This window comes from Erythrolamprus reginae, chromosome 2 (assembly GCF_031021105.1).
Source record: "Erythrolamprus reginae isolate rEryReg1 chromosome 2, rEryReg1.hap1, whole genome shotgun sequence".
NCBI lineage: Eukaryota > Metazoa > Chordata > Lepidosauria > Squamata > Dipsadidae > Erythrolamprus > Erythrolamprus reginae.
In genome coordinates this window covers 212349771-212369133 of record NC_091951.1, presented here as the reverse complement: position 1 = coordinate 212369133, position 19363 = coordinate 212349771, and the positions used below count along the sequence as shown (strand labels likewise).

Sequence of the window (19363 nt, the reverse complement as noted above, 5' to 3'; positions counted from 1 at the left end):
CATTCTATTTGACGAAATTTACAAATTTGGTGAAATATCTGGCCTGCAAATCAATAAAAATAAAACTCAAATTTTGACAAAAAATATGATACCAAAAGAGATACTTACCTTGGAAGAATTAATTAAAATAAAGACCACAAAAAAAAATTAAATACTTAGGAATTTGGATGACTTCGAATTATGCTACGATCAAAAAGGACAATTACGAACGATTAATTAAAGAAATACAACAAGATCTTAACAGATGGTCAAAATTAAACCTATCTATTATGGGGAAAATAGCTGCCATAAAATCAAACATTCTTCCAAGGTTTCTTTATCTATTTCAAGTTGCTCCAATAAATTTGAATAAAACTTTTTTCAATACTCTTCACAAACAAGTAAAGAAGTTTATTTGGACCAAGAAGAAGGCCAGAATAAAATTGAAAAACCTTCAAGACCTTAGATCCAGGGGTGGACTTGGACTTCCAGATTTTTATATGTATTGTCAAGCTACCATTTTAACCATGATTAAAAATTGGATTACGCTCCAAAATACAAGACTCCTAACTCTGGAAGGATTCGATCTTCTTGCTGGGTGGCATACTTTCTTGACAGCAGACTACCACAAAATACCTAAATACTTCAAAAATCATTACCTACGCAAAACACTAATAACAATCTGGTTTACTATTAAAAAAAATTATTACACCTCAATACCAAAATGGATATCCCCCAATGAAATACTAATCTTTCCCAATCTTTTCTCGCACTCTAAAATTCTGAGATACCAACAACTACTCGACGAATCAGATGCTCTTATCCCTAAACAACAACTGAACAATCAAGGAATTAATATAGACTGGTTAACATATTTACAAATTAAATTAAAATACGAACAACACAAAAAGCAATTTGGATTTCAAAATAATAATGTAATAGACACGATTCTTTTCGGCCCCTCTACAAAAATGATCTCAAAATTGTACAACTACTTACTAATCCAAGAAAATCCCGAAGAGCAAGTGAAATGCTGTATGATAGCTTGGGCTCAGAATTTTGGATATACGATTAACCTAATTGAGTGGGAGAAAACATGGACATCAAATTATAAAATGACAACGGCAATGTCTTACAAGGAGAACCAAATTAAAATGTTTTATCGTTGGCATCTGCCCCCAGCAAGAATATCCAAAATGTTTCCCAACTTTTCACCGATCTGCTGGAAGTGCAAGACCAAACCTGGAACTTACTACCACACATGGTGGACATGCCCAATTGCACAAAAATATTGGACAACAATTCAATCCCTAATCGACCAAGTCATGTCAATCAAATTACCACTCAAACCCGAGCTTTATCTTTTAGGTATATTTAGACAAAACCTTACCAAGACACAAAAATATCTTATACTACAAATTATAACTGCAGCCAGAATATCATATGCCTCTCTTTGGAAATCTGATCAAGTACCCTCTTTCTTTACAATAATTACGAAAATTAATGAATGTGCTGAAATGTCTAAAATAGCAATGGAAGCACAAAACAAAAAAGATTCAGAATACTACGAAGTATGGGAAAATTGGCATAAATGGGTTTCTCAGAAAAAATACAAAAAACTTTTATTGTAAAATTCATACTCTATCACATCCAAAAGTACCTTCAACACTCAAATTAATATTAAAATAAATTAGAAAAGAAGCACCAAAAACTAATTAAATTTGCAACAAGAAAATATATTAAATCTCTTTTTATCTGTCTTCTAACTAACCCAACACACACTATAAACGTATTAACTACCTTTAGAATAACTAATCTTTATATACACCCATTATATCACCTATATACTCCCCACACTACAACTAAACAAAAGTCGTCCATAAAAACGTCTGCACTAAATGCAGATTCTTCTCTCTCTCCCTTTCTTTTTTTTTCTTTCCTCCTCCTTTTCACCGCTAGAACTTTAATGCCTATATATACTAAGAAATACGACATTTGAGTTATAAACATATATAAATATTAAGATTAGGAAAGTAAGAGTTATTACATTCCCTTTAAGACACCTGTGTATTACAACTCACATGTATTACAATTCTATCATAAATGTTTTGTTTTTGAATTCTCCCTCCCCTTCCTACTCTACCCCACCCCCAACCCTTCGTTCTGTCCCCCTTCCCCCCAATCCCTTTCCTTGTTTTTAATTATATTTGTAAATAAATAAAGTATATTTTCAACAAAAAAAAAAAGAAAATTACAGACTAATCCCTTTGGGTTGTGTCACCTGCAAAGTCACGGAATCAATCATAAACCAATACTCTACTTAGAAACTTAGAAACTAATAACTTACTCTCCAACAAACAATTTGGTTTCAGGAAAAAATTATACTGTAATCTGAAACTCTTACACTGCAAAAATATATGAACCACTCTTGATCAAGGTAAAAATATTAAATGCACAATTTACATAGACTTTTGTAAAGTCTTTGGTTCAGTAGTACACAAGAAACTACTTCTGAAACGAAAATCCTATGGCATCTCAGGACTCCTACATGATTGGATAACCACATTCCTGTCTAACAGACAACAAGTGATCAAAATAGGAAGTGCCATATCAATTCCTCCTCCTGTCAACAGTGGTATCCCTCAAAGCAGTGTTCTAGGACCAGCACTCTTCATATTCTACATAAATGATCTTTGTGATCATATTATAAGGAACTCTGTTCTTTTTGCTGATTATGTTAAACTATTTAACATCACCGACAATGCTGCTACCCTTCAAAAAGACCTTGATCATGTAGCAGAATGGTCAAACAACTGGCAACTTCAAATTTCAACCAACAAATTTTCTCTCTTACACATTGGCAAAAAGAATCAGAATACAAAATACAAACTTGGAGGAAACAAATTTGTAGATGACTCTCACTCTGTCAAAGACCTTGGAGTACTCAGACCCAATGACTAAATGCTAGAGCCCACTGTAACAACATTTCTAAAAAGGCACAAAGAGTTGTTAATCTAATCTTATGTAGCTTTTTCTCTGGCAATATTAGAATAGAATAGAATTCTTTATTGGCCAAGTGTGATTGGACACACAAGGAATTTGTCTTTGATTGTGTACATAAAAGAAAATATACATTTGTCAAGAATCATGAGGTACAATTGTCATTAAGTCAAATAAGCAATGAGGAAACAATCAAGATTAATAAAAATCTTAAGGATACAAGCAACAAGTTACAGTCATGCAGTCATAGGTGGGAGGAAATGGGTGATAAGAATGATGAGAAAAAGCTAGTAGTAATAGTAGTGTAGACCTAGTGAATAGTTTTACAGTGTTGAGGAAATTATTTGTTTGATGGTGTTTAGGAAAAAACTGTCCTTGTGTCTAATTGTCTTGGTATGCAGTGCTTTGTAGCGACGTTTTGAGGGTAGGAGTTGAAACAGTTTAGGTCCAGGATTCGAGGGGTCAGTAAATATTTTCACAATCCTCTTTTTGACTCGTGCAATATATAGGTCCTCAATGGAAGGCAGGTTAGGAGCAATTGTTTTTTCTGCAGTTCTGATTACCGTCTGAAGTCTGCAGAAGTCTGCAGAACCAAACCAGACAGTTATAGAGGTGCAGATGACAGACTCAATGATTCCACTGTAGAACATGTATTACACTGCTAACCAGGGCTTACAAAACATTTGTTAGACCAAGTCTGGAATACAGCTCACCTATCTGGAACCCGCACTGCATATCAGACATTAATACAATCGGGAGAATCTAGAAATATTTCACAAGAAGAGTCCTTCACTCCTCCGCTTACAACAAAATACCTTATTCCACCAGACTTGAAATACTGGTATTAGACAATTTACAAGTAGGTCACCTCCAATTTGATCTAAATGTGGTTCATAAATTCATATACCAAAATGTCCTTCCTGTTAATGATTACTTCACCTTCAACTGCAGCAATACATGAGCATGTAATAGATTCAAATTAAATGTAAACCACTCCCAACTCAACTGCAGAAAATATAACTTCAACAATAGAGTGATCAATGCCTGAAATGCACTACGTGACTCCGTGGTCTCTTCCACAAACCCCAAAACGTTAACCTTAGACTGTCTACAGTTCACCTCTCCCCGTATCTGAGAGGTCTGTAAAGGGCATGCATAAGCGCACCACTGTGCTTACCGTCCCTGTCCTACTGTCCTCTTTTATTACTTTTTTTACTTATGTTATGTTTATACAAACTACCACTATCCTATACATGTTTACAAACAAACAAACAAACAAACAAGCAAGATCTAACTGCACATTCTTCTAAAATACCAGTGAACAAGTCTAACAATTAAGGAGACAAAAGTTAGTTTGGTATGATTCTTCTGCATCCAGAACAGGGCAGGGACATTGATTTTGAAAGATATTTATAGTTCCAGAAACTGAATGATCTTAGTAGGAGAGGGACAGTCCAAAGACCAGATGGTCTGGAGAAGAGAGCCCAGACACTGGAAACCACAACTCCTTTTGGGTCTGTTGTAGCTCATGGAAATAAAAACTTCCTGACGGTCAGAGCAGTCAACCAGTGGAACAGCCTGCCGGCAGAGGTTGTGAACTCCCCAACTTTGGACATTTTCAAGAGGAGATTGGACTGTCATTTGGCTGGGGTGCTGTAGGATTTCCTGCTTAAGCAGGGGGTTGGACTTGATGACCTGCAAGGTCCCTTTCAACTCAAATGAGTAAGTAAGTAAGTAAGTAAGTAAGTAAGTAAGTAAGTAAGTAAGTAAGTAAGTAAGTAAGTAAGTAAGTAAATAAATAAATAAATAAATAAACAAATAAACAAATAAATAAATAAATAAGCAAGCTGATAATACAGGGCAAATACAGTTTCAGCCGTAATTTAAAACATTGTGCTTTTCAAGGGCCTGGCATGGGGAAGTTATGCAAACAGTAGGATACAGCAAAACTGGAACAGCACCAGATAAGACAATGAACAACATATAGCCTCCACACTGATCAAGCCATTGGTCTATCAAAGCATAAGCTAGAAGTAACTCTTTCCCTCTAAACCTGCAGCATTCTTGCAGCTTGGAATTTCCCTAGATTTTCTTTCTGAGAAATCCACTATATGCATGAGCTCAATTCACCCATCTCACCTTCAAACATGAATGTGTCAGCTTCAGTTGCTATGTCTTCATCGGACAAATGTTGACCCTCTTCATCCTACAGTGAAAAAATCAGGGATTTATTGAGACAAAACAGCCTGGTAATTTCACTATGGCTGTTTACTGTTTTTTAGGACTACTGTTCCAATGAAACCAGCAGACTGAAACTCTAATGACTCTTATTAGTAAATAACATTATTCTACACAGGCCTTTTCAAGAGGAGAAGCTTCTTCCATAGCATTTCTGCAATTAATCATGTGAAAACACAGCATCATTCATATGAATTTATTCTTCATATGTGATGCAGAACAATGAACATTCAAATATATCCAGACAATTAAACTGCCATTTACAAACTAGGAAAAACTTTTTTAAAAAACCAATTAACAACTACTGCAGTTTTCCAAATGGTGTTCAGTGAAATGCTGGGAAAATACTAGGATGATATGGTTCCATGTGAGACTAAGCCAAAATGAAAAAATATATCTTGAGCAGAGCCTATTTTCTGTCAGAATAGGCGTTCATTGCTTACCTGAACCCCTCTTCTCGTACACTGAGCGGGTACAGCAGTCAGGTGGGTTGCTCGCTGTCCAATCCGCATAGGACCGAGCCTTATCTTTAAAAAGATTGTTGGTTCTGTCCCTTCCCCAGAATTCGCAAATCTGTAGACTTAGGCTCGGAAAGTGGTGGCTCAAATGATGCTCTCCTCTTCTCCTAGGAAAGACAGGTTAAAAGATAGAATCATAGTTAAAAGAAAAAACAAGGGAGGGAGGTGACTGCTCAGCGTACGAAAAGAGGTGTTCAGGAAAGCAATCAACACCTATTCTCCGTACTGAAGGAGCAAGTCCAGCAGTCACGTGGAACATACCCAATAGATGTGTCCCTGGGGGGGGGGTTGTTGGTTATCATGAGAGATAACAGATTGGAGGACTCTTCTGCCAAAGGCAGCATCTGCTGAAGCGTAAGAGTCAATTTTGTAGTGCCTAATAAAGGAATTTGAAGAGGCCCAAGTGCTTTACAGACTTCTTCCAATGGAGCTTGAGCTGCCCATGCTGCTGATGAGGCTGCACTTCTTGTGGAATGTGCCGTGATACCTCTTGGTACCCTGAGGGAAGCTGACTCGTATGCTTTCGAGATTGTCCTTTGAATCCAATGGCCTAATACAGTTGAGGATGCCTTGGATCCCAGGGATCTGGGATGGTAGGCTACAAATAAAGCTTTGGACTAGTTTGTTGGATGTAGATCCACAGAGCTCTGGTGAGATCTAGTGTGCGCCATCTGATGGAAAGATGGTGGTTTTGATTGCAGCAGAATGAAGGCAGCACAATATCCTGGGATCTGTGAAACATGGAGCTGACCTTTGGGAGAAAGGTGGGGTCCAGACGGAGGACTACTTTGTCTGTATGGAACTGGCTTATGCGTCGGGCAGACGTAATTGCCACCAGAAAGGCTACCTTGTATGATAGGTACCTGAAGGATGATGACATTAAGGGTTCATATGGCGCTTGAGTAAGAGAATGCAGAACCCGAGGTAAGTCCCAGGATGGATATATATGGACAGTTGGAGGCCTGAGGTTTGAGATGTCTCTTAGTAATTCTTGTATCTCAGGAAAGGAACAAAGTGGTTGTCTGCATGGTCCTGCCAGGACCGAAGATAAAGATGCTAAATGATGCCGAATGGTGTTGGTTGAAAGACCTTGATGAAAACCTTTCATGAGGAAGGATATGATTCTGTGAATGGGAATACACAGGGGTAAGAGACCTTCCTGTGTACACCACTGGTGAAATTTAGACCAGGTATGGTCGTAGATCATGTTGGTAGAAAATCTTCTGGATTTGAGGATCACTTCTATGGCGTCCGGGTCATAACCCTGAAGGTCTAGGTCATGCCGGATAACAGCCAAGCGATGAGGTGGAACCACTCCAGGTCTGGATGGTGAGAGGCCCCCTGCTGCAACATATCCTCCGAAACGGGGAGTCGGCAGGGGTCCTGGATGGATAGCTGCTGCAGGTCTGCGAACCAGGGACGGCGAGGCCAGTGAGGGGCTATCACAATCACCTGGGCCTCCTCGAGAATAATCTTGTGGATTATGTCTGGAAGAATTGGTATTGGGGGAAATGCGTAAAGTAGGACCCGAGGCCAAGGAGTTCTGAGTGCATTTGTTGCCTCCGCTCCCAGGGATGGGAACCTGGAATAGAACCGAGGGAGTTGAGCATTGGTCATGGTCACAAATAGATCTAGCGATGGTTGACCGAATTTGAGGCAGATCTGTTGGAATAGGTTCGGATGGAGGCTCCACTCTCCTGGGTCCAGAGTTGACCGGGAGAGCCAATCTACCTCCACATTGAGGACTCCTGAAATGTGGTCGGATGATAAAGATTGTAGATGTTTCTCTGCCCAAAGACCCAGCTTCAAGGCTTCCTGCATCAGGGCCTTGGACCAGGTGCCCCCTTGTCTGCAGATATAGCTCTTTGAGGCCATATTGTCCGTGAGAATCAGTACATGCTGATTGACGATGTGTGGTTTGAACTGCTTGAAGGCTAATGACACTGCTCTCAATTCCAGCCAGTTGATGGGTCTGGATGACTCCTCCAATGACCACGTACCTTGGGCTATCAGCCCTGGAGTGTGGGCCCCCCCAACCCACCAGGCTGGCATCCATGGTGATGGTAAATTGGTCTGGAATCCTGAAGGGAGATCCTTTGTCCAGGGCAGAGGAGGTCCACCAAGATGTTGTGATTCCATCTGAGGCCCCTCAGGGAACAGCTGATCCTCTGCCGGCTTCCTGCTCAGAGGGGGAGGATGAGGAACAGGAGGTTCAGGCAGACGGGGAGGAGGAATCTCAGGCTGAGGGAGAGGGAGGACAGCCAGAGTCCCCCTTGGGGGAGCTCTCCCCAGCAAGCAGCCTGGATTCCTTAGATGAAAATGCACAAGCAATCATAGATCTCCGGCAGAGAAGAGCAACACAACGAAGGGGACAATTAGCCAGGGACTTTCAGCACTAAAGAGGCAACAGCTGGGTTTGGGTGTGGTGCTCTCTGGAAAGGCTGAAAAGGCAGACCCACCCTTCCTGGCTTATGGAGTATTATCTTTGGGAGTCCTGGGACCTGGCTGTGATCTTTGGCGTCTTGGAATTCTGGTTTGTGACTCTGAATACTGAAACCTTGGGGGGGAAAGGTGTGGGTCTTATTCTCTACAGTGGTGGGTATGCCAGCAAGAAGTCTGCTGTATTGTCTGGCCATCAGGACTCTGCTGTGAAGTCTCATAGCCTGCCTGTTGGGAAGAACAGGTTTTTCTCTGTGTTTATTTTTCAAACTATAAAGTGCTTTTGCTTTTACCAGCGTGTCTGGCTGCTTTTTCCAGTTGGTGTTGAAGTCTGGGGGCACCCAGACAGAACACAAGAGAGGGATCTCATTACAGTGGCCGGGATGGACATGAGACGTGCCAAGTTGCTGTTTCCCAATCTCTGGAATGGCAACAGAAGCCATTGGAGTTCCCTGGCATGGAGACGAGCCCATGGGATAATGCCAATGCAGGACACCCTCTTTCCCAGTAGGGAAGACAGGATGGCGATGGCGGTCCTTCTTTGAGATCTAACTTGAGAAATAAGCTCTTTGATGCTGATCTTCCTCTCAGTAGAAAGGAAGACCTGGGAGAGGTCGGAATCTATGATTGCTCCCAGGTGTTGAATAGAAGTGGAAGGATGGAGCTGACTTTTCTTAAAGTTGATTGAGAAATCATGATCCTGTAGGATAGACGTGGAAATCTGGACATCTGAACAGGTGCCCTCTTTAGGGGGACCATGAATTAATATGTCATCCAAATAGCACAAAATGTAGATGGGAGTAGCCTGAATATGGGCCTCCAGGGCGCCCAAGAGCTTAGTAAAGACTCGAGGAGCCGAGGACAGGCCAAAGGGCATGGCCCTATACTGATAATGCTTGCCCTGGAAGGCAAAGCGAAGGAATTGTCTGTGGCCTTTTACAATAGGAATGTGGAGATAAGCCTCCGTAAGATCCAAGGAAGACATGAAGTCTCCAGGATGTATAGAAGCTAGGAAGGATGACAAAGAATGCATCTTAAATTTTCTATATCTTATATATTAATTTAATCCTTTAAGATCTAAAATGGCCTCCATCCTCCAGAAGTCTTAGGGACCATGAAGAGGATGGAGTAGAAGTCTAGACTCCTTTTGGAAGAAGGAACAGGTTGGATAGCCCTAATGGATAAAAGATGTTGAATTGCTTCCTCCATTCTAAGGCGAGAGGAGGGAGATCTAGGGGATGGACATGATATGAATTGTTTAGGAGGCATGGAGATGAACTCCAACTGAAGCCCCCATTCCACTGTGGAGATAACCCAGGGGTCCTTACAGGAACGGCGCCAGCTGGAAGCAAACCAGGCCAGACACCCCCTAATGGGAATAAGATGGAGGTTACCATCTGGGCTTTTTAGAGGCTCTAGAGGAGGAGGAGCCCCTCTGAAAGTGAGATCTCCTGTCCCTGGTGTTCCTGTCTGCTTGGGAGCGAAAACGGGAGGTATACTGACCTGAGTTCCTTTGGAACACAAACCCCTGATCTTGTTGGTGATTTGGATGCCGAAAGGGCTGCTGTGTCTTGATAGCCTTCTTGGTAGTGGGCCCCAGGACTTTCTTTTTGTCAGCGGTCTCTGTAAGTAGGGGGTCCAAGAAGTCGTCAAATAAAAGATTGCGCTTCAGGGGACCCATGGCAAGCTGCCACTTCTGCCTCACTCCCGCCTGCCAGGAGCAAAGCCATAAAACTCTTCTGGCGGTTGTTGAGGCAGCCACCGACTTTGCTGCAAATCTTGATGATTGCAAAGTGACATCCGCTACATATTGGGCCCCTGCAAATACCTTATTGAAGTCCTGTTGGCCCCATAAGTCATCAGGGGGAATGTGCTGTTGAAGCTGTTGAAGCCACAAAAGAATGGCTCTGAAAAAGAATGCTGCTGCTGCGCTTTTAATAGCCCAGGTATCAGTGAAGAAACTCTTCTTGAGCATTTGCTCTAAGCATTTATCTTCCAGCTTTAACACTTCTTCTTCTTCGGTCGGCATGGCTGCCGCAGAGTGTAAAATTTTTACTGGTTCATCCTCTTTGGGACAGATAAGAAGATCTTCATGAGATGGAGAAAGCTTATATAATTTCTTGTCTTTAGAAGTGGGATTAGATCCGTAGGTTGGATGGTCCCACTGTTTGAGCAAGGCATCCTTAAACATTTTAGGCATGGGAATGACCTCAGTATCTGCTTGCTCCTGCATGAAGTATGGAAGGTTCTCCTCTGGCGGAGCTGTTGAGGGGTCAGCAGGTTTGTCCTGACCAGCAAGACCTGTGGCTGCTCTTACCTTGAATAGTTGAAAGGGGAAAATGGTAGCAGGAGAGGGAATCTTGTTTTGGGATTCCTCATCCTCTGACATGCGTTGGAAAGGATCATCCCGGTCCTCTGTGTCCTTGTCTTCATTCTCATCCTGTGAGGAATCAGAGTCTGGTTCTTGGGCTGGAACTCTGTAGGTTGAGAAGGAACTCACGGGCCTGGGGGCATGTGAAGGGGGACAAAGAGGGCGCATTGATAGCTGAGAGCTTGGCATCAATGGCTTGAGATAAGGCAGAATACACAGTTTGGTTAGTAATAGGAGCAGGTAATAAAGGACATACCCTGAAGGCCTGGGTTGGACATGGCTCGGGGAGATCTTCTATCATAATATCTGGCTCCCCTGGACCTAAGCCCCATAGATTAGGCTGGGATCTATTTAGGTTTGGCTCATCCAGGGGGAGCACAGGGACGCCTGAGGGAGGCAGGTTAGAAGCCTCTGGAGGGTCAAAAGGGCTAACGTGCACTTGGGCCTGAATTCTTAAATGTTTAGCTGACCTCTCGTGAATTTTTTGGAGACCTTGGTCCTGCCTCTTTTCAGCCCTAGTGGCCATAGCCATAGGGGGAGCTATAGAGGAAGAGGCCTGGGGGATGGTATCAATCTCATTGCCAGTAGGCCTACCATCCATGGGACCCTTGGAAGAAGTGCCTCTCTTGGAAAAAAAGGAAGCCATGGCCTGAACAAATTACAGGTACAAGGCTCGAGCCAAAAGGTGCAATCCGGCAGCAACGCGAGCAGGATGATTATTAAACTCGCGGCTTTAGCCGCGCCATGGTTTCTCCCTTTGGCGCCGAGCCCAGTAGAGCTGGCGTGGAAGTCTAAAACCTCTAAACAGAAGGCAATTGATAGTAATTACTTATCTGCAGTGCGAGAGAGAGAAGAACGAAGATGGAAGGAGCTTTTGAGAGGTGCTGAGCCACCATGCGTCCTGCCGGTAGGAGGACCAAGCAAATTCTGGGGAAGGGGTGGATCCAGCAATCTTTTTAAAGGCAAGGCTCGGTCCTATGCGGATTGGATAGCGAACAACCCACGTGACTGCTGTACCCGCTCCTTCAGTACAGAGAAAAACAACAACAGATTTTTGCCTCTTGGTTATGGATTCTATGACATTTTTTAGTTAACATTTTCAGAAAAAGTTGGAAAACCCCTGAACTAGAGAAGCTCATTTCTTCATAGCATCTGCTTTATATTTTGCTCTATTTTGATATTCTAATGAGCTGGAAAGTAAATGGGAGGCTATCATTTCAAAACCAAGGAAGGAACATCATTCTAATACTGAATTCTGATAATGACGTTTTTGACTGTTTTCCTTCAAAACGCATAACCTACACATAAATCTGAAATCTGCTTCATTGAAATTTGCTTCATAATAATCCTTATTAAATTTATTCTATTCTTTCATAGCATCTTCCAGATTTCTGTTATAGTGAATTCTACCATTGTGTGCCCTCCATAGGCAGCTGAAGTGCTGTATTTTCTTCCTGTGTTTCTTTATTTCTTGGAGACAATTTAAAATGGGAGGCCATAGCCCAGCATACTGTGTAACTTATCACCAACACATGCTTGTACACTTGTACAATTGCAAAAGAATTAAGAGTTCAATGTCCAGGGGCCTGGTAAGAGGGAATGAACACTGTAGCTAATCTTCTGTGCTGGAAATACAAATCAGAGTGTATTTACTTGTGTTTAATAAATCCTATGTGCAAGCTGGTGCTTATATTGTGCTTATATTGCAAACAGGGATGGAGGAAAAGCTGAAATCGGCTGTTGTCTAAAACATTTAAACAGTTAAAGTGGAGTACCACAAGGTTCCACCTTAGGACCAGTACTCTTCAATATTTTCATAAGCAACTTAGATGAGGGAATAGAAGGGGAATTTACCAAATTTGCAGATAATACTAAGCTGGCAGGAATATCTTATACCCTAGAAGATAGACTGAAGATCCAGATGGATCTTGACAGACTTGAACACTGGGCTCTATCTAACAAAATCACCCAAAAAAGAAAAAAGAAACCAAACACCAAATCTCCACCAACTCCAACCCACCTCCTCCCAACCCCACTGCCTACAACCAACAAGTATTCAGTACTCCTGGCAGAAGAAAACCAGCAAACATCCAACAAGGAACCACCAAGAACCAAGCACAACACACCACCACCAAATACCTCCACAACAAAAGCTAACCCCCCCCCATCCTAACCCAACCAAAAAGAAAATGAGAGTACTGGTAATTGGAGACTCAATCCTCAGAGGAACAGAACCTGCCATCTGCAGACCTTACAATACAATCAATCCAGAGAAGTGTGCTGCCTCCCTGGAACTAAAATTTCTGACATAACGCAAAACCTTGCCAATATATTAAAGACCACAGACTATTACCCCCTACTGGTGATCCATGTGGGAACCAACGACACAGGGAAAGACATGAATCAAGTAATGAAAGACTACAACAACTTGGGCAACACAGCCAAAGATAGGTGCACAGGTTGTTTTTTCTTCCATTCTACCCACAAGAGGACGACACCTGGCCAGAGAACACAAAATCCCGCAAATAAACCACTGGCTAAGGGGATGGTGTCGCCAAAGGAACTTTGGCTTCCTCAACCAGGGCCTACAATATCTCCAAGAAGGGCTTCTAGCAAGAGATAGGCTACACCTCACTAGAGCTGGGAAGAACCTCCTAGGTAATCGACTAGCCCAACTTATCAGGAGGGCTTTAAACTAGTTCCAAGAGGGGCGGGTGACCAAACTAAGAGACTGGACAACCAACAAAATAAGGGAGGGGAACAAGTCAAGCCTACAAATAAATCAGAGGATAAAAATAGTCTACCCAGATTTAGACACAAACACTTAAAGTGCCTGTACACTAATGCACAAAGCCTAGGGAACAAACAGGACAAACTGGAATTACTAATGCACGAGGTGCAATACAAACCTGGTGGGATGAAGCACACGACTGGAACACGCAGATAAAGAAAAAGAAAAACAGGTCAAATAAGGAGGGAGGTGGAGTTGCACTATACGTAAAAGACCACTATACTGCCACAAAGCTATACCAATCCAAAGAAGATAACCCCCTAGAAACCATATGGGATAGTATAAAAGAAAAGAAGTGCAACACTACAATTGGAGTATACTACAGACCACCAAACCAATCAGATACAATGGACAACCTCTTTACAAGCCAACTAACAGAAATATGCAACAAGCACAGCACAACAATAATGGGAAACTTTAACTACCCCAACATTAACTGGAAAACAAACTCAGCACCAAGTTTAAAGTCTGATAGATTTCTCACCAGTGTCGCTGATAACTTTCTACCCCAAAAAGTGGAAACAGGAACCAGAGGGACTGCAACACTTGACCTAATATTAACAAACAGGGAAGAAATAATAGAGGGAATTGAAGAAGAAGGGGCACTGGGTGAGAGTGACCATGTCATCTTCAAATTCAACATATTACAATCACCAATTGCTGTACAAAACAACACTAGAGTCCCAGACTTCAGAAAAGCGGACTTTAACGAGCTCAGAGCAAACCTGGAAAAAAAAACCCTGGAAGGAACTTTTAAAGGATAAAACCACACAGGAAGCCTGGGAGGCCCTAAAAAACAGTATCATAGATGCCCAAAACAATCCCCATGAAAAAGAAAAACAGGGAAACTAAAATGAAACCAGCTTGGCTAAACAAAGAACTCGCAGACAACATAAAAGAAAAAAAAAGCCAAATACAAAAAATGGAAAGAAGGACTCATAACCAAAGCGGAATATCAGCAAATAGCCAAAACCTGCAAACAAAAAATAAAAACAGCAAAGGCCCAACACGAACAATACCTTGCAACAAAAGTCAAAGACAACAAAAAAAAAAGTTTCTTCCAGCACATAAACAACAAGAAGAAAATCAAGGAAACAGTCACTACACTAAAAAACGAAGACGGTAATGAAATCACAGACAATAGAGACAAAGCACAGCTGCTCAACACCTACTTTGCATCAGTCTTCACACAAAATGGAACCACCTACCAACCAACCTGCAAGTCTGCAACAAATAGCCCCGGGACCGAACTCAACATAGACAAAAACACAATAAGGGACTACTTGTGGGAGCTCAACGAGTACAAATCACCAGGGCCAGACGGACTTCACCCCAGAGTCCTAAATGAAGTGGCAGACACCATTGCGGAACCACTTCTCCTCATCTACCAAAAATCCTGGACCACTGGAGACCTTCCGGAAGACTGGAAACGAGCTGACGTAGTCCCCATCTACAAAAAAGGTAAAAAGACTGACCCAGGCAACTACAGACCAATCAGTCTGACTTCTATACCTGGAAAAATACTGGAGAAAATAATTAAAAAACAACTTTGCCACTACCTAGAAACAAACAACATCCAGCCAGCATGGGTTTGTCAGAAACAAATCATGCCAAACCAACCTCATATCATTTTTCAATACCATAACCAAATCAGTGGATGAACACAATGCAATAGACCTCATATACTTGGACTTCAGCAAAGCTTTTGATAAAGTTGACCACAGCCTCCTAATCCACAAATTAGGAAAAAACGGGGTAGGTTATAACACATGCATATGGATAAACAATTGGCTGTCCAACTGCATGCAACGAGTTGTCCTGAATGGTTCCAAATCCACATGGAAGAAGGTAGGCAGTGGTGTACCACAGGGTTCTGTCCTGGGCCCTGTACTCTTCAATATTTTCATCAATGACCTGGACGAGGGAGTAGAAGGGAACTAATCAAATTCGCAGACGACACCAAGCTGGCAGGGGTAGCCTAGAGGACAGGCTCAAAATACAGAAAGATCTAGACAGATTAACACGATGGGCCCACACTAACAACATGATGTTTAACGTCGACAAGAGCAAAGTCCTTCACCTTGGTAAAAAAAACCTACACACACACACAGCCTGGGAGAAACCCCACTTAGCAGTAGTGGCTACGAAAGAGATCTTGGAGTCTTGGTGGATAATCAACTAAACATGAGCCAGCAATGTGCAGCAGTGGCCAAAAAAGCCAACACTATCCTAAGCTGCATCAACAGAGGGATACACTCCAAGACCAGGGAAGTATTAATACCACTCTACTACGCCCTGGTCAGACCACATGTGGAGTACTGCATCCAGTTCTGGTCACCTCACTTCAAAAGAGATATTGATACTCTGGAGAAGGTGCAGAAAAAGAGCAACCAAAATGATTATGGGACTTGAAACCAAAACTTACGAAGAGAGATTGCGGGAACTGGGCATGGATAGCCTAGAGAAAAGGAGGACCAGAGGGGACATGATAGCTGTATACAGGTATATGAGGGGTTGCCACAGAGAGGAGGGGGCCAATCTATTCTCCAGAGCACCAGTGGGCTGGACGAGGAACAATGGCTGGAAGCTGACCAAGGAGAGATTCAACCTAGAAGTAAGGAAGAACTTCCTGACAGTCAGAGTGATCAACCAGTGGAACAACCTGCCTGCGGAGGTTGTGAACTCCCCAACTCTGGACATTTTCAAGAGGAGATTGGACTGCCACTTGGCTGGGGTGCTTTAAGATGCCTGCTCAGGCAGGGGGTTGGACTTGATGACCTGCATGGTCCCTTTCAACTCTAACAATAAATAAATAAATAAGTGAATAAGTGAATAAGTAAATAAGTAAATAAATAAAATGAAATTCAATGTAGAGAAATGTAAAGTCTTACACTTAGGCAAGAAAAACCAAATGTACAGATATAGATGGGGTTAAACTAGGCTTAATAGCAGTAACTATGTGCAGAATCTTGGAATCTTAGTGGACAACCAGCTAAATATGAGCCAGCAATGCGCAGCCAAAGAAGACAATGCAATCCTAACCTGCATTAATAGAGGGATACAATCAAGATCAAGTGAGGTACTAATACCACTCTATAAGACTACACCTAGAATACTGCATCCAGTTTCGGTCACCACATTGTAAAAAAGAGATGTTGACTCTAGAAGAAGGGCAGAGAAGAGCAACCAGCTTGATTAGGGAACTAGAGACTAAAACATATGAAGAATAGTTATAGGAACTGGACATGAAGAGAAGGACCAGGAGAGACATGATAGCAGTGTTCCAATATTTGAGGGGCTGCCAAGAGAGGAAGGGATCAAGCTATTTTCCAAGGCACCTGAAGGCCAGACAAGGAATAATGAATGGAAACTGACCGATGAGAAATTCAATCTAGAAATAAGGAGAAATTTTCTGACAGCAAGAACAATCAATCAATGGAACAGCTTGCCTTCGAAAGTTATGGGAGATTCAACACTGGAGGCTTTCAAGAAAAGATTGGACTGTCATTTGTTGGAAATGGTGTAGGACTCTGATGGCGAACCTATGGCATGCATGCTGGAAGTGACACACAGAGCCATCTCTCGGCATGCCAGTGGTTGCCCATTGCTCTTCCAGGTTCCAGTGCACAGATATGTGGTAGTCTTTGACTGAGCATGTGTGCCAGAAACCGGAAGACCAGGTGACCAGCATGCATGTACATGCTGGAAACTGAAAGCTCTTCCAGTTTCCCATAATCCCATATGTGTGCGCCAGGGAGCTCTTCCAGTTTCCAGTGCTTCCATGCATGCACACCAGACAGCTGCTTTTCTGCTTTTTGGTGCTCCCCCATGCATGCTTTCCCGTTTCAGTGCCGAAAAGATTCACCAACACTGGTGTACGGTCTCCTGCTTTGGGGGGGGGGAGGGTTGGACTAGATCAGTGATTTTCAACCTTTCTTGAGCCACGGCACATTTTTTACATTTACGAAACCCTGGGGCACATTGAGCTGGGGGGGGCGCTAAAAAAAGTTTGGACAAAAAAATTATCTCTCTCTCTCCCTTTCGCTCTATTTCTCTCTCCCTTCATCTTTCTTTCTCTCTCTCTCCATTCCTCTTTCTTTCTCTTCCTTCCTCTCTTTTTTGCTCTTTCTCCCTCCCTACCTCCCTCTATGTCTTTCTCTCTCTTTCCTTCCCTCCCTCTCTTTCTCTCTCTTGCTTTCTTTCTCTCTCTTGCTCTATCTCTTTCTTTCTCTCTTGCTTTCTTTTTCTTGTTCTTTTTCTCTCCCTTGCTTTTTTCTCTCTTGTTCTCTCTCTCTCTTGCTCTCTCTCTCTCTCTCTCTCTCTTGCTTTCTTTCTTTCTCTTTCTTTCTCTCTTCCTTTCTTTCTCTCTCTGAGCTTCGCGGCACACCTGACCATGTCTCGCGGCACACTAGTGTGCCACGGCACACTGGTTGAAAAACACTGGACTAGATGACCTACAAGGTCCCTTCCAATTCTGTTAATCTTATCTAATCACATATGAAAAAGAGTTAAGTACATACATACCTTGGCCAATAACAGAACATCAATGAAGTCAATGGGTTTGCCCTGCTTTGATGTGAGCCAGACATTCTGGCCCAAGCGGTTAAGTGCCATTCGCCGTTCCTGAATCACATTTGTTGTGAAACAATGCACAAGTTTACATGCACGACGGAAATGGTGGCCATGGGATGTCAAGTAGTAAATCCAGTCAGACTGCAAATACAATTTATTCTGCCGCTGCACGACAAGGGAACTGAGCTCCAAGATGGCTGCAATATAGTCACTTGATTTCCTGGAATGTATCCAATGATTTTGTTGTAAGAAAAAAAAAAGAGATATTCAGTAGCACTTAGAATTCAGGAATATATTTTTTCCTAAGAAATACAAGTAAGTCTTAACATTGCTCAGAGTAAACCATTGAAGAACTGAATGTTAACATATCTATGTAGCACAATGCAGTAATTGTCCTTTGTAGTATTTTTTTTACACTTATAACATTCATTAGATAACACTAGTATGTTAGAAAAATATCTGTGATAAGTATTGACCTGGAATTCCTTTTATTTCCCACTACATCTGATATAACAGAAACATGCATTCATCAGAAAGCCTCAGTTTATTTAATGGATCTAACTTCCAAAGAATTGACGGTGCGAATCTATGCATATCTATACTAAGATAGCTAATATGGTGAAGCTGAAATATGGCAAAAATTATTCTCTTTATGATATTCTGGATCGAAGAGATCATTCTCATTACTTTGAGAAATATGAGTTACTGTTTTGAAAATGCCATCTCAAATATGTTTAATATCTTACTATAAAAAAAGAGTTGGCTTTCTCTAAGCAAATATTCCAGATATATCCAAAGTTACTAGGCTATTGGGAATCTTTCTGAATAGGTAAGTCAGAATACTATAGTATTCTGACATCATCCATTCTTACTATTTTTATAGAAGCTCTAATGTCTGAATGAAAATTTAATAACATTAAACCATCTGTAAAGGCAATGATTATTTCTAAACTTATTTCTAAGTTTAGGCTCTCAATCTGAGGCAAAAGTTCCCACCCCTTGGAGGCTGGGGATGCAGATTACATGTTTTGAGAAGAAACCAGCTTTAAGGCAAAATGCCTGGATCCATAGTATTCTCTTTTTCCCCACTGAGTTTGTGGAAATTGTTTGGGAGAATTTTTAAAAATGATGCTAAGCTTAGTTTAGGATTTAGACCAGGGGTGAAATGCTTTGGGAGAGCTGTTAGCGGACATGTGGCCGAGAGAAAGACAGAAAGAAAGAGAAAGAAAGAGAAAGAAAGGAAGAAAGGATGAAAAAGGAAAGAACAAGAGAGAAAAGAGAGACAGACAAAAAAGAGAAAGAAAGAAAAAGGGAAAGAAAAAGAGAGAAAGAGAAAGAGAAAGAGAGAGAGAGAAGAGGGAAAGAGAGAGAGAGAGAGGGAGGGAGGGAGAGAGAGAGAGAGAGAGAGAGAGAGAGAGAGAGAGAGAGAGAGAGAGAATTTATGACCACAATTGA

General features: G+C 41.9%; 1 protein-coding gene across 4 annotated transcripts in view; it reads right to left on the bottom strand.

Moving 5' to 3' along the window:
* The window catches only part of CYP4F22 (cytochrome P450 family 4 subfamily F member 22), a 204238-nt gene that overhangs the window by 105621 nt on the left and 79254 nt on the right, over positions 1-19363 (bottom strand). For all 4 annotated transcript variants that reach the window (XM_070741740.1, XM_070741742.1, XM_070741738.1 and 1 more), the window contains 2 exons: positions 17861-18128; positions 5119-5185 (listed from right to left, as the gene is read on the bottom strand). In XM_070741740.1, coding sequence (XP_070597841.1) covers positions 5119-5185; positions 17861-18128 — 335 coding nt within the window. The remainder of the gene's footprint in view (positions 1-5118; positions 5186-17860; positions 18129-19363) is intronic.